At 39.9% G+C, this 14,214-nt stretch overlaps 1 protein-coding gene across 1 annotated transcript in view; it reads right to left on the reverse strand.

Moving 5' to 3' along the window:
• Positions 1–366: 366 nt before the first annotated feature.
• Positions 367–14,214, reverse strand: part of LOC124735452 (microfibrillar-associated protein 1-like) — a 99,673-nt gene continuing 85,825 nt past the window's right edge. The window contains exon 2 of the mRNA XM_047248563.1: positions 367–1,347. Within this exon, the coding sequence (XP_047104519.1) occupies positions 367–1,347 (981 nt within the window). The remainder of the gene's footprint in view (positions 1,348–14,214) is intronic.

Genomic DNA, 14,214 nt, shown 5'->3' on the forward strand with positions numbered 1-14,214 from the left:
CGTGACCGTTTTTTTTTTTTTTTTTTTTATTTTTTTATTTTTTTTTTATTTGTTAATTATGTATGTAAATTCATTTTTCAGTATTTGTTAGTTGATTTTAAACAGGTGTTAAATATATCTTATGACGTGTTCATGCCTGAATGAAGAATATGCTATACGTTTTGCCGAATTTAATCACAGTAAAGCCTCTCCTTTGCAGGCCTTGAGTCCAGTCTTTTATTTGATCAATTTGAGATATGTAGTAACCTATTGCTGTCCCCATCCGTAAACTCTGGGTGACACTGTTGTCACCTGTCAGCACATTTAATGATCGACACCGGCGAACATTTGAATTCGATTGTGCGACAGTTCATTTCAACTATTCCGTTAGTGGTTCGGCTTTCGTCGTGAAGGTTTTTCGAAATTTTGTTTCATACCGGGGGCTAAAGCAGCATGAAATTTAAGATTCAAAACTGTTTCTGAGATCCAAGGTGAATCAAACTGCGTTGTGTCTTGATCCACAAGATGGGTGTATTTCGTCCGACCACTTCGGCCAAAGTTTTTCACCTGCATAACTTTGGGTAAAACAGTTTTGTCAAACTGATCTTCTAGAGTAGGAGCAGAGAAATCACGCTTGTACAAATCTTCTTCTTCGTCCATGTAATATGACCCTCTGTGGTAATACTTTTGCAAAAACTTGTACTTTCCTTTGATGGCTTTGTTGGTAACTCTTTTGGGATTTGCCCGAAAATTGAGACGTCTTTCTTCTTCCGTCATAATTCGTATTTGCTCCACTTCAAGCTGCTCGTTTTCACGTTGTTCTCTTTCTTCTTTGTCTCTCTTAATACGTTTTAATTCTCTCAGTTTCCACATTTCGTATTCTGTCTCGTCATTTTCGTCATCGGTATCAACATCTTCCAATGACGCCTCCTTAGCGTCTAATAGCGTCCTATCCTTTAGCACTGTCATCTCTACTAGTTTAATGGCTTGTTTTCGTCTCTCTTCAGCGTTTTTCTTCGCTTCCATTTCCGCTTGCTTCATCATTTTCTCAGTGCGTTCTTTGTCTAAGATTGTGGTGTGGTCTTTCTTACGTATAAACACAGGTTTCAGTCTTGGACAATGTGAGTCTTCAGCGTCACTGGTATCATCGTCCTCCGACGAACCAGAATGACTGCTGTCGCTGGTATTCCGCCCACCTTCTTCATCATCTTCTTCATCTTCGGTCTCCATTAGATCTAATTCGTCTCTCAGATACAACAACTTCTCTCTTAACAATTCACGTCTTCTCTCTATTTCTGCATCACTCAGTTCTTCTTCTTCTTCATCATCATCATCACCGTCTTCTTCTTTTTCTTTATCTTCTCTAGTCTCCTCCGATTTTTGTTCGTCAGTATTGTCTGTTTTATTTTCTTCGTGTGTGTCGGAAGTCAACGCGAGTTTCTTGGAGCCTTCACCAGCCAGCGGCGACTTCGCGGGTGTGGGCATCTGACGGAGCCGCAGCCAAGCAGTACGGTCACGCAGTTGTTCCACGAGAAGGCGCATCTGTTGGGCAGCAGCTGAACGCTGCAAACCCCGACAACCTTTTTTCTCCCTAAACTAATAGGCCCAGTATGTCAGCTGCGGGGTGTTCCTCCGGCTGGTATTAGAGGTGTTGCTGAGGGCTTCGCCTGTCTACGGCGGTGCCGGGCGTGGTTGCAGCCAGCGACGTTTCCGGTGTTCGACTCAGCGTCCTGCCGGTTGCGGAAACGGGGTCGCAGCATCTCAGCGGCTGCATCGACGGCTGTTACATCTGCAGCCCATAGCAGCACACTGATCATCGAGAACTACAAATTACAATATTAAGGGTCCGGTGAGTTTGTTTCAAGTTGGAAGTGGAGTGTTGTATATAGGGAGTGTGCTTTTACAGGATTGTTGATTACAAGTCTGCGTGTGTAGATAGTTAATATCTTACAATAATGTCGGGAAGTGAAATGTCAGACGAAGAGCAGTCCATGTCCGATAGGAGCATGAGATCCCTTTTTAGGGCGATCGCTAAATTAAAACAATCTAACGGGGATTTCCTAGCTGAATTAAAACAGTCTAACGAAGAATCTACTGCTAGATTAAAACAGTCTAACGAAGAATCTATGGCTAAATTGAAACAATCTAACGAAGAATCTACTGCTAGATTAAAAGAGGAATTAAAACAGTCTAACGAAGAATCTATGGCTAAATTAAAACAGTCTAACGACGAATCGACGGCTAAATTAAAAGAGGAACTTAAAGGGGAGCTAACAAAATCGACAGACAGGTTACAGGAACATCTTAATGAAACCAGTCGAGAATTAAGTGATAAAATAGAGGCTTCTAAAGTTGAAATGCAGGAAAAACTAGTAGGACTTAGTAATAAGATTGCTGATAATTGTAAAAGGTTAGAAGAACATATCCAGGAATCGCGCGAGGAAAAAGCTCGCATGCGAAACGATATCACTGACTTAACCGAGAGACTAGATAGTGTCAATATCTTAGTTGTAAATGAAATACAGAAAAATAACGATATGTTACGAGATGAATTTTCTATGCAAACAGAAACTGTTCGCAGAGAATTATTGAAATCTATTAAAGAGGTCTCTACCAAACCTGTAGAGATTTCTTCAATAGATAATGTAGAATTAGAGACATTAACTCATCAAGTAGAAAAGGACCATACCGAAATCGAAAACATGAAATTTTTAATTACTGAGATATGCAGTAATCTTGAGACTGCCAAAGATAATAATATTGACGAAGGTACAGAGCGTTCACATCGTGAACACAGTGAAGAATCGATATTAGCTAATCGCGTATCCAATACAGAAATGCGGATACAGGAAATTACCAAACGGTTATCGGAATTAGATAATAACGAGAACATTTCAGGTAGCAGAGGTAATAACATAATCAGAGACAACAGTCGCATCGAATTTGCTAGCACGGACGACAACAATATGAATAAGGCAATCACGGCAAGCCAATCCGATGCAACTCCGTCTCTGCAAGCTAAACAAAATCCGACTATTTCTCTCGCAGAATGTCTGGATGACATAACGGCAAATTCAAATGTAGCAAGTCGATTTCCTGTATTCAAACCAGGAGGCGAACTGCACCCTATAATCTTTATAAAAGCTTTTGAAACATCATTATCTCCTAAATGGAGTAATGAAAAACGCATTCAATCTGTAATAGGACATTTAGAAGCAGAAGCTGCGGAGTGGGCAGTACTGCATAGAACTGAATTCAGGGATTGGGATGATTTTGTTAAGCAGTTTAAACAAAATTATTGGTCAAGACGAAAACCACAACACTTAACTTTAGAGTTGTTAGCCCCTCCTCCATATTCTAAACGGTGGAGAGGTTATAGGAATTATTTTGAATGGAATTTAAACCGTGCTAAATTAATTGAAAGTCATCTAATGCGAGTCCTAAGTAGTAGGTTACCGTATTACATAAAGGAAAGAAAAATGTTATTCTACGAATTATACAAAACCTTAATAATGGGGACGAAACAGTTAACACCCGGGGTGTGTGGTTATATTTTAACGACTTGTTGTATTGGAAAGCACAGAGGGAACACCAGAGGTGGAAAATCTGCATTCCGGAAACTGTTGTGGACGAGTTAATTACTTATATTCATGAAGGTTACGGGCATTTTGGAATTCATAAATGTATTAAACATCTAATGAAGTATTATTATTTCAAAAATATGTCCCGTATAGTGAGAAGTATTATTAGGGCTTGTGAAACCTGTCAAAAGGTTAAAGTTAATAACAAATCCAAGCGTTATAAATTATATGCTGTAATTCCTCGAGGTTTGTGGGATCTACTATCATTAGATTTTTTCGGCCCTCTGCCTCGGAGTTCAGGAGGATTAACATATGTGTTTGTTGTAACGGAATGTTGGTCCAAACATGTGAAACTGTATACTTTGAAACGAGCGAATACAGCAAGCGTTATACGCTGCCTCACCCGGAATTACTTTGTTAACTGGGGCATTCCTAAACGACTTATGTCTGACAACGGTAGTGCCTTTATTAGTCAAAGATTTCAAGATATGATAAGACAATATGGAATCAAACATATCTTAATTTCGAAATATCACCCTCAAAGTAATTTAGTAGAAAGAGTCATGAAAGAATTAGGACGATTATGTAGAACTTATTGTGCACATAAACATACTCGGTGGGCCAAACTAATGCCTGAATTTGAAAAGATATTAAATGAATTGCCTCACCTAACGACAGGATTATCACCTATAGAAATTTTAGGCAAACGAATTATAGGTGAGCCTTTACTAGCTGCTTTACCTTGGCCACCAGTAAATGAGATACAACAATGTATTCCAGACGAAAAAGTTTGCGAACAGATTGTAAAAAATGCCGAACGGAGAATTAAAAGTTATAATCAACAGGCTATAGAACCCTCATTTCAGGTAGGAGATCTTGTGTTAGTACGATCTTATCCTAAAAGTTCTAAGAATGGTAAGGAATGTAGAAAATTCTTCTTGATCTTTGAAGGTCCATATGTTGTACATAAGATTGTACATCCCAAAGCATTGCTTCTTATGGAACCTTCATCAGGTGTAATTAAAGGATTATATAGTGTTGATCAAATGAAACCCTTCATTTCTAAATAAGTTAATATTTAGTATATGTTACATACGGAAGAGCGTTCATAGTTTATTCATGTGAAGTTTTCGTGATAGTTACGTATTATTTTAAAGAATAGAACAGAAAGCTTAAACAAGTGTTCTACAATAATCTACTGGTACTTCAAAAAGAGAAAGATAACCCAAAGGGGGATTTATATGGAAGAAATTTTGCTCTTAGGTCAAAAGGAATTTTGCATATTTTAAATTTACTCGGATAGTAGGAACCAAAGGGGATGGTTAATAGTTTTAGGGACCATGGGCGTCCAGAGCTATATGGCTCACGAGAACATAGCAGAGTGCCTTTAATAGAGGTTTGCAATAGTGTTAATATAGAACACACCAAACGGGGCTCTCTCGCTTGTTTCTCCTAAATAAATGGCCATTACCCAACAAGGTGTCCGAAGGTAAAGAAAGCCGTGCCGAGATTCTAAAGAAAGTTTTGCTTGATTTCTTCTTGACCTCAGGCATAAATAAGGCATTAGGGAAAAGAATGACGTAAAGTAAATAGTACTATTAGTTATTGTGAGAAACGTATTGGTAATATACATTCTTGGAAAGAATAACTCTAGTAAATAAATGAAACTATAACTAATCTATCACAATTTGAAAGCTCTGTCCTAATGTACAACGTTAAAGAACGTACTAAATTAGTATTTATTAGCAACTATTAACTGAAGAGGAGCAATCTCCCTATATTCGGTTACGAATTACCATAATAGCACAATTAAGAGGAAATGATAAACAGTCACAACAATATCGTATTAAAAGGATTAAATCTATCTAATAGCAAGGACTCTAGGTTACGTAAAATGTGAGGAAAATGTATTAACAGTTAAATATTGTATATTGAAAAGTTTTAATTTCGGTTAAAACCTGACAAACTGAGCTTGTGGGTGGGGTATGTAGTGGGACGAAATTAAGCGTCACCCATCCACCAAAGTCAGCCCAGTTTGCAGGTGACTATAAGTTTAATTTAGTTTTGCTTATGTGTTTTCTTATTATTTGTAATAAATGTGAATTATCTAAAAGTTTTGTATTTTTTTTATGTGTTTCATGTACGGAGAGATCGGCGCAACGAACGGGGACAGCATCTTCGTTGCCGCGACCAGAGAGGAAATTGCTGGCGGCTATACGTCGCGGGTCGACAGCCAAGGAGCAACAGAAGATCCTGGAACCGAGTTGTTGCGTCGTGTTTCTAAAAAAATTAAAAATGAATTTTTATACTTTTTTTGTACAACAATGACATCAAATAGATCTTAGTCTTATTGAAAAGTTAGTCACTGTCTGTCAACGCTCAAGTTCACATCTGTATGTGTAGGAAGCTAATAAAATAGTGTATGTTACTAAAGGTGAAACACGTGTCTTGAAGATTTATTTATGAAGAGTTATGTGAACGGATTAATAATATATTTGACAAGATTATTGATTCAGACAGCGTTGGGCGAAACTTTGAATCTAAAAGGTTTATTTAATGTGTGATTCTGATATCGATTAGATCAAGATAACGTGTGTCGATATAATTTTCTGAGGAGAAACAAACGAACTTAAAATTCAAAAAAGTTACGAAAACCAATTGGCCCAAGTGACGTAATTCTCTGTACACGACTCAACTGATGTTTTACAGTTTCGTTCAAGAACCATTCTATGACAATTTAAAAAGAATATGAATCATTTTTGAAGTGGGTTGTAACTGACGTAGGTGACGAAGTCTGCACATGGTCATACATATGTCAAACGAAAACCTAAAACGTCGTTACACCGCATGTGTATGTCCAGTCAATACATTGAACCTGCAGTGGTGTATCGGAAACTAAAACTGGCCTCACAGGGAATGCTCAAAGCACCGACTGTACGAAGAGTCACTATTCTTGTACTTGAGGCGACATTGTGCCTTTTGTATTTAATTCCGATGCGATTTCTCTTTTTCATCGTCAATGTGAAGATCCAAGGAATACATTGAACCTGCAGTACTGTATCGGAAACTAATACTGGTCTCACAGGGAATGCTCAAAGCACCGACTGTAAGAAGAGTCTATATTCTTGTACTTAAGGCGGCATTGCGCCTTTTGTATTTAATTCGGATGCGATTTCTGTGTTTCAACGTCAATGTGAAGGTCCAAGGAATACATTGAACCTGCAGTGGTGTATCGGAAACTAATACTGGTCTCACAGGGAATGCTCAAAGCACCGACAGTAAGAAGACTCTCTATTCTTGTACCTCAGGCAAAATTGTGCCTTTTGTATTTAATTCCGATGCGATTTCTGTGTGTCATCGTCAATGTGAAGGTCCAAGGAATTCATTGAACCTGCAGTGGTGTATCGGAATGTAATACTGGTCTCACAGGGAATGCTCATAGCAACGACTGTAAGAAGAGTCACTATTCTTGTACTTAAGGCGGCATTGTGCCTTTTGTATTTAATTCCGATGCGATTTCTGTGTTTCATCGTCAATGAGAAGGTCCAAGGAATAGAATGAAACGGCAGTGGTGTACCGGAAACTAATACTGGTCTCACAGGGAATGCGCAAAACACCGACTGTAAGAGGAGTCTGTATTCCTGTACTTAATGCGGCATTTTGCCCTTTGTATTTAATTCCGATGCGATTTCTGTGTTTCTTCGTCAATGTGAAGATCCTAGGAATACACTGAACCTGCAGTGGTCTATCAGAAACTAGGACTGGTCTCACAGGGAATGCTCAAAGCAACGACTATAAGAAGAGTCTCTATACTTGCACTTATGGCGGCATTGTGTCTTTTGTATTTAATTCCGATATAATTTCTGTTTTTCATCGGCAATGTGTATGTCCAAGGAATACAATGAACCTGCAGTGGTGTATTGAAAATTAATACTGGTCTCACAGGGAATGCTCAATTCACCGACTGTAAGAAGAGTCTCTATTATTGTACTTAAGGCGGCAATGTGCCTTTTGTATTTAATTCCGATGTAACTTCAGTGTTTCATCGTCAATGTCTATGTCCAGTCAATACATTGAACCTGCAGTGGTGTATCGGAAACTAATACAGGCCTCACAGGGAATGCTCAAAGCACCGACTGTACGAAGAGTCACTATTCTTGTACTTGAGGCGACATTGTGCCTTTTGTATTTAATTCCGATACGATTTCTCTTTTACATTGTCAATGTGAAGATCCCAGGAATACATTGAACCTGCAGTGGTGTATAGGAGACTAATACTGGTCTCACAGGGAATGCTCAAAGCACCGACTGTAAGAAGAGTCTATATTCTTGTACCTAAGGCGGCATTATGCCTTTTGTATTTAATTCCGATTCGATTTCTGTATTTAATCGTCAATGTGAAGGACCAAGGAATACATTGAACTTGCAGTGGTGTATCGGAAACTAATACTGGTCTCACAGGGAAGGATAAAAACACAGACTCTAAGAAGTCTCACTCCTCTTGTACTTAAGGCGGCATTGAGTCTTTTGTATTTAATTCCGATGTAATTTCAGTGTTTCGTCGTCAATGTGTATGTCCAAGGAATACATAGAACCTGCAGTGGTGTATCGGAAACTAATACTGGTCTCACAGGGAATGTTCAAAGCACGGACTGTAAGAAGGGTTTCTATTCTTGTACTTAAGGCGGCATTGTGCCTTTTGTATTTAATTCCGATGCGATTTCTGTGTTTCATCGCCAATGTGAAGGTCCAAGGAATATATTGTAACTGCAGTGGTGTATCGGAAACAAATACTGGTCTCACAGGGAATGCTCAAAGCACCGACCGTAAGAAGAGTCTCTATCGTTGTACATAAGGCGGCATTGTGCTTTTGTGCTTAATTCCAATGCGATTTCTGTGTTTCATCGTCAATGTGAAGGTCCAAGGAATACATTGAACCTGCAGTGGTGTTTCGGAAACTAATACAAGTCTCACAGGGAATGCTCAAAGCACCGACTGTAAAAATAGTCTCTATACTTGTACCTAAGGCGGCATTGTGCCTTTTAAATTTAATTCCGATGCGATTTCTGTGTTTCATCGTCAATGTGAAGGTCCAAGGGATACATTTAACCTGCAGTGGTGTGTCGGAAACTAATACTGGTCTCACAGGGATTGCTCAAAGCACCGACTGTGAGAAGGGTCTCTATTCTTGTTCTTAAGGCGGCATGGTGCCTTTTGAATTTAATTCCGATGCGATTTCTGTGTCTCATCCTCAATGTGAGGGTCCAAGGAATACATTGTGCCTGCAGTGGTGTATCGGAAAATAATACTTGTCTCACAGGGAATGCTCAAAGCACCGACTGTAAGAAGAGTCTCTATTCTTGTACTTAAGGCGGCATTGTGCCTTTTGTATTTAATTCCGATGCGATTTCTGTGTTTCAACGTCAATGTGAAGGTCCAAGGAATACATTGAACCTGCAGTGGTGTATCGGAAGCTAATACTGGTCTCACAGGGAATGTTCAATGCACCGACAGTAAGAAGAGTCTCTATTCTTGTACCTCAGGCACCAGTGTGCCTTTTGTATTTAACTCCGATGCGATTTCTGTGTTTCATCGCCAATGTGAAGGTCCAAGGAATACATTGAACCTGCAGTGGTGTATCAGAACCTAATACTGGTCTCGCAGGGAATGCTCAAAGCACCGACTGTAAGAAGAGTCTCTATTCTTGTACTTAAGGCGCATTGCGCCTTTTGTATTTAATTCCGATGCGATTTCTGTGTTTCATCGTCAATGTGAAGGTCCAAGGAATTCATTGAACCTGCAGTGGTGTATCGGAAACTAATACTGGTCTCACAGGGAATGCTCAAAACACCGACTGTAAGAAGAGTTTGTATTCTTGTACTAAAGGCGGCATTGCGCCTTTTGTATTTAATTCCGATGCGATTTCTGTGTTTCATCGTCAATGTGAAGGTCCAAGGAATACATTGAACCTGCAGTGGTGTATCGGAAACTAATACTGGTCTCACAGGGAATGCTCAAAACAGCGACAGTAAGAAGAGTCTCTATTCTTGTACTTAAGGAGGCATTTTGCCTTTTGTATTTAACTCCGTTGCGATTTCTGTGTATCATCGTCAATGTGAAGGTCCAAGGAATATATTGAACCTGCACTTAAGGCGGCATTGTGCCTTTTGTGTTTAACTCCGATGCTATTTCTATGTTTCATCGTCAATGTGAAGGTCCAAGGAATACATTGAACCTGCAGTGGTGTATCAGAAACTAATACTGGTCTCACAGGGAATGCTCAAAGCACCAACTGTAAGAAGAGTCTCTATTCTTGTTCTTGAGGCGGCATTGTGCCTTTTGTATTTCTTCCGATGTAATTTCTGTGTTTCATCGTCAATGTGACGGTCCAAGGAATACATTGATCCTGGAGTGGTGTATCGGAAACTAATTCTGGTCTCACAGGGAATGCTCAAAGCACCGACTGTAAGAAGAGTCTCTATTCTTGCACTCAAGGCGGCATTGTGCCTTTTGTATTTAATTCCGATGTAATTTCACTGTTCCATCCTCAATGTGTATGTCCAAGGAATCCATTGAACCTGCAGTGGTGTATCGGAAACTAATACTGGTCGCACAGGGAATGCTCAAAACAACGACTGTAAGAAGAGTCTCTATTCTTGGTCTCAAGACGGCATTGTGCCTTTTGTATTTAATTCCGATGCGATTTCTGTGTTTCATCGTCAATGAGAAGGACCAAGGAATACATTGAACCTGCAGTGGTGTATCGGAAACTAATACTGGTCTCACAGGAAAGGATAAAAACACAGACTCTAAGATGTCTCACTCTTCTTGTACTTGAGGCGACATTGTGCCTTTTGTATTTAATTCCGATGCGATTTCTCTTTTTCATCGTCAATGTGAAGATCCAAGGAATACATTGAACCTGCAGTACTGTATCGGAAACTAATACTGGTCTCACAGGGAATGCTCAAAGCACCGACTGTAAGAAGAGTCTATATTCTTGTACTTAAGGCGGCATTGCGCCTTTTGTATTTAATTCGGATGCGATTTCTGTGTTTCAACGTCAATGTGAAGGTCCAAGGAATACATTGAACCTCCAGTGGTCTATTGGAAACTAATACTGGTCTCACAGGGAATGCTCAAAGCACCGACTGTAAGAAGAGTCTCTATTCTTGTACTTATGTTGGCATTGTGCCTTTTGTATTTAATTCCGAAGCGATTTCTGTCTTTCATCGTCAATGTGAAGGTCCAAGGAATACACTGAACCTGCAGTGGTGTATCGGAAACTAATACTGGTCTCACAGGGAATGCTCAATGCACCGACTGTAGGAAAAGTTTCTAATCTTGTACTTAAGGCGACTTTGTGCCTTTTGTATTTAATTCCGATGCGATTTCTGTGTTTCATCGTCAATGTGAAGGTCCAAGGAATACATGAAACCTGCAGTGGTGTATCGGAAACTAATACTGGTCTCACAGGGAATGCGCAAAACACCGACTGTAAGAAGAGTCTGTATACCTGTACTTAATGCGGCATTTTGCCCTTTGTATTTAATCCGATGCGATTTCTATGTTTCATCGTCAATGTGAAGGTCCAAGGAATACATGAAGCCTGCAGTGGTGTATCGGAAACTAATACTGGTCTCACAGGGAATGCTCAAAACATCGACTGCAAGAAGATTTTCTATTCTTGTACTTAAGGCGGGATTGTGCCGTTTGTATTTAATTCCGATGCGATTTCTGTCTTTCATCGTCAATGTGAAGGTCCAAGGAATACAATGAATTTGCAGTGGTGAATCAGAAACTAATACTGGTCTCACAGGGAATGCTCAAGGCACCGACTGTAAGAAGAGTCTCTATTCATGTACTTAAGGCATCGTTGTGCCTTTTGTATTTAATTCCGATGCGATTTCTGTGTTTCATCGTCAATGTGAAGGTCCAAGGAATACATTGAACCTGCAGTGGAGTATCGTAAACTAATACTGGTCTCACAGGAAATGCTCAAAGCATCGACTGTAAGAGGAGTCTCTATTATTGTACTTAAAGCGGCATTGCGCCGTTTGTATTTAATTCAGTTGCGATTTCTGTGTTTCATCGTCAATGTGAATGTCCAAGGAATAAGTTGAACACGCAGTGGTGTATCGGAAACTAATACTGGTCTCACAGGGAATCCTCAAAGCACCGACGGTGAGAAGAGTCTCTATTCCTGTACTTATGACGGTATTGTGCCTATTGTATTTAATTCCGATGCGATTTCTGTGTTTCATCGTCAAAGTGAAGGTCCAAGGAATACTTTGAACCTGCTGTGGTGTATCAGAAAGTAATACTGGTCTCACAGGGAATGCTCAAAGCACCGACTGTAAGAAGAGTCTCTATTCTTGTACTTAAGACGGCATTGCGCCTTTTGTATTTAATTCCGATGCGATTTCTGTGTTTCATCGTCAATGTGAAGGTCCAAGGAATACATTGAACCTGCAGTGGTGTATCGGAATTTAATACTGGTCTCACAGGGAATGCTCAAAGCACCGACAGTAAGAAGAGTCTCAATTCTTGTACTTAAGGCGGCATTGTGCCTTTTGTATTTAACTACGATGCGATTTCTGTGTTTCATCGTCAATGTGAAGGTCCAAGGAATACATTGAACCTGCAGTGGTGTATCGGAAATTAATACTGATCTCACAGGGAATGCTCAAAACACCGACAGTAAGAAGAGTCTCTATTCTTGTACTTAAGGCGGCATTGTGCCTTTTGTATTTAACTCCGATGCGATATCTGTGTTTCATCGTCAATGTGAAGGTCCAAGGAATACATTGAACATGCAGTGGTGTATCAGAAACTAATACTGGTCTCACAGGGAATGCTCAAAGCACCGACTGTAAGAAGAGTCTCTATTATTGTACTTAAGGCGGCATTGCGCCTTTTGTATTTAATTCCGATGCGATTTCTGTGTTTCATCGCCAATGTGAAGGTCCAAGGAATATATTGTACCTGCAGTGGTGTATCGGAAACTAATACTGGTCTCACAGGGAATGCTCAAAGCACCGACAGTAAGAAGAGTCTCTATTGTTGTACATAAGGCGGCATTGTTTCTTTTATACTTATTTCCGATGCGATTTCTGTGTTTCATCGTCAATGTGAAGGTCCAAGGAATATATTGAATCTGCAGTGGTGTTTCGGAAACTAATACTGGTCTCACAGGGAATGCTCGAAGCACCGACTGTAAGAAGAGTCTATATTCTTGTACCTAAGGCGGCATTGTGCCTTTTGTATTTAACTCCGATGCGATATCTGTGTTTCATCGTCAATGTGAAGGTCCAAGGAATACATTGAACATGCAGTGGTGTATCAGAAACTAATACTGGTCTCACAGGGAATGCTCAAAGCACCGACTGTAAGAAGAGTCTCTATTATTGTACTTAAGGCGGCATTGCGCCTTTTGTATTTAATTCCGATGCGATTTCTGTGTTTCATCGCCAATGTGAAGGTCCAAGGAATATATTGTACCTGCAGTGGTGTATCGGAAACTAATACTGGTCTCACAGGGAATGCTCAAAGCACCGACAGTAAGAAGAGTCTCTATTGTTGTACATAAGGCGGCATTGTGCCTTTTATACTTATTTCCGATGCGATTTCTGTGTTTCATCGTCAATGTGAAGGTCCAAGGAATATATTGAATCTGCAGTGGTGTTTCGGAAACTAATACAAGTCTCACAGTGAATGCTCAAAGCATTGGCTGTAAAAATGGTCTCTATACTTGTACTTAAGGCGGCATTGTGCCTTTTGAATTTAATTCCGATGCGATTTCTGTGTTTCAACGTCAATGTGAAGGTCCAAGGGATACATTTAACCTGCAGTGGTGTATTGGAAACTAATACTGGTCTCACAGGGTTTGCTCAAAGCACCGACTGTGAGAAGGGTCTCTATTCTTGTACTTAAGGCGGCATTGTGCCTTTTGAATTTAATTCCGATGCGATTTCCGTGTCTTATCCTCAATGTGAAGGTCCAAGGAATACATTGTGCGTGCAGTGGTGTATCGGAAAATAATACTTGTCTGACAGGGAATGCTCAAAGCACAGACTGTAAGAAGAGTCTCTATTCTTGTACTTAAGGCGGCATTGTGCCTTTTGTATTTAATTCTGATGCGATTTCTGTGTTTCAACGTCAATGTGAAGGTCCAAGGAATACATTGAACCTGCAGTGGTGTATCGGAAACTAATACTGGTCTCACAGGGAATGCTCAAAACACCGACAGTAAGAAGAGTCTCTATTCTTGTACCTCAGGCACCATTGTGCCTTTTGTATTTAACTGCGATGCGATTTCTGTGTTTCATCGTCAATGTGAAGGTCAAAGGAATACATTGAACCTGCAGTGGTGTATCGGAAACTAATACTGGTCTCACAGGGAATGATCAAAGCACCGACAGTAAGATGAGTCTCTATTCTTGTACTTAAGGCGGCATTGTGCCTTTTGTATTTAACTCCGATGTGATAACTGTGTTTCATCGTCAATGTGAAGGTTCAAGGAATACATTAAACCTGCAGTGGTGTATCAGAAACTAATACTGGTCTCACAGTTAATGCTCAAAGTACCGACTGTAAGAAGAGCCTCTATTATTGTACTTAAGGCGGCATTGCGCCTTTTGTATTTAATTCAGAT

Source organism: Schistocerca piceifrons, unplaced genomic scaffold (assembly GCF_021461385.2).
Source record: "Schistocerca piceifrons isolate TAMUIC-IGC-003096 unplaced genomic scaffold, iqSchPice1.1 HiC_scaffold_1676, whole genome shotgun sequence".
Taxonomy (NCBI): domain Eukaryota; kingdom Metazoa; phylum Arthropoda; class Insecta; order Orthoptera; family Acrididae; genus Schistocerca; species Schistocerca piceifrons.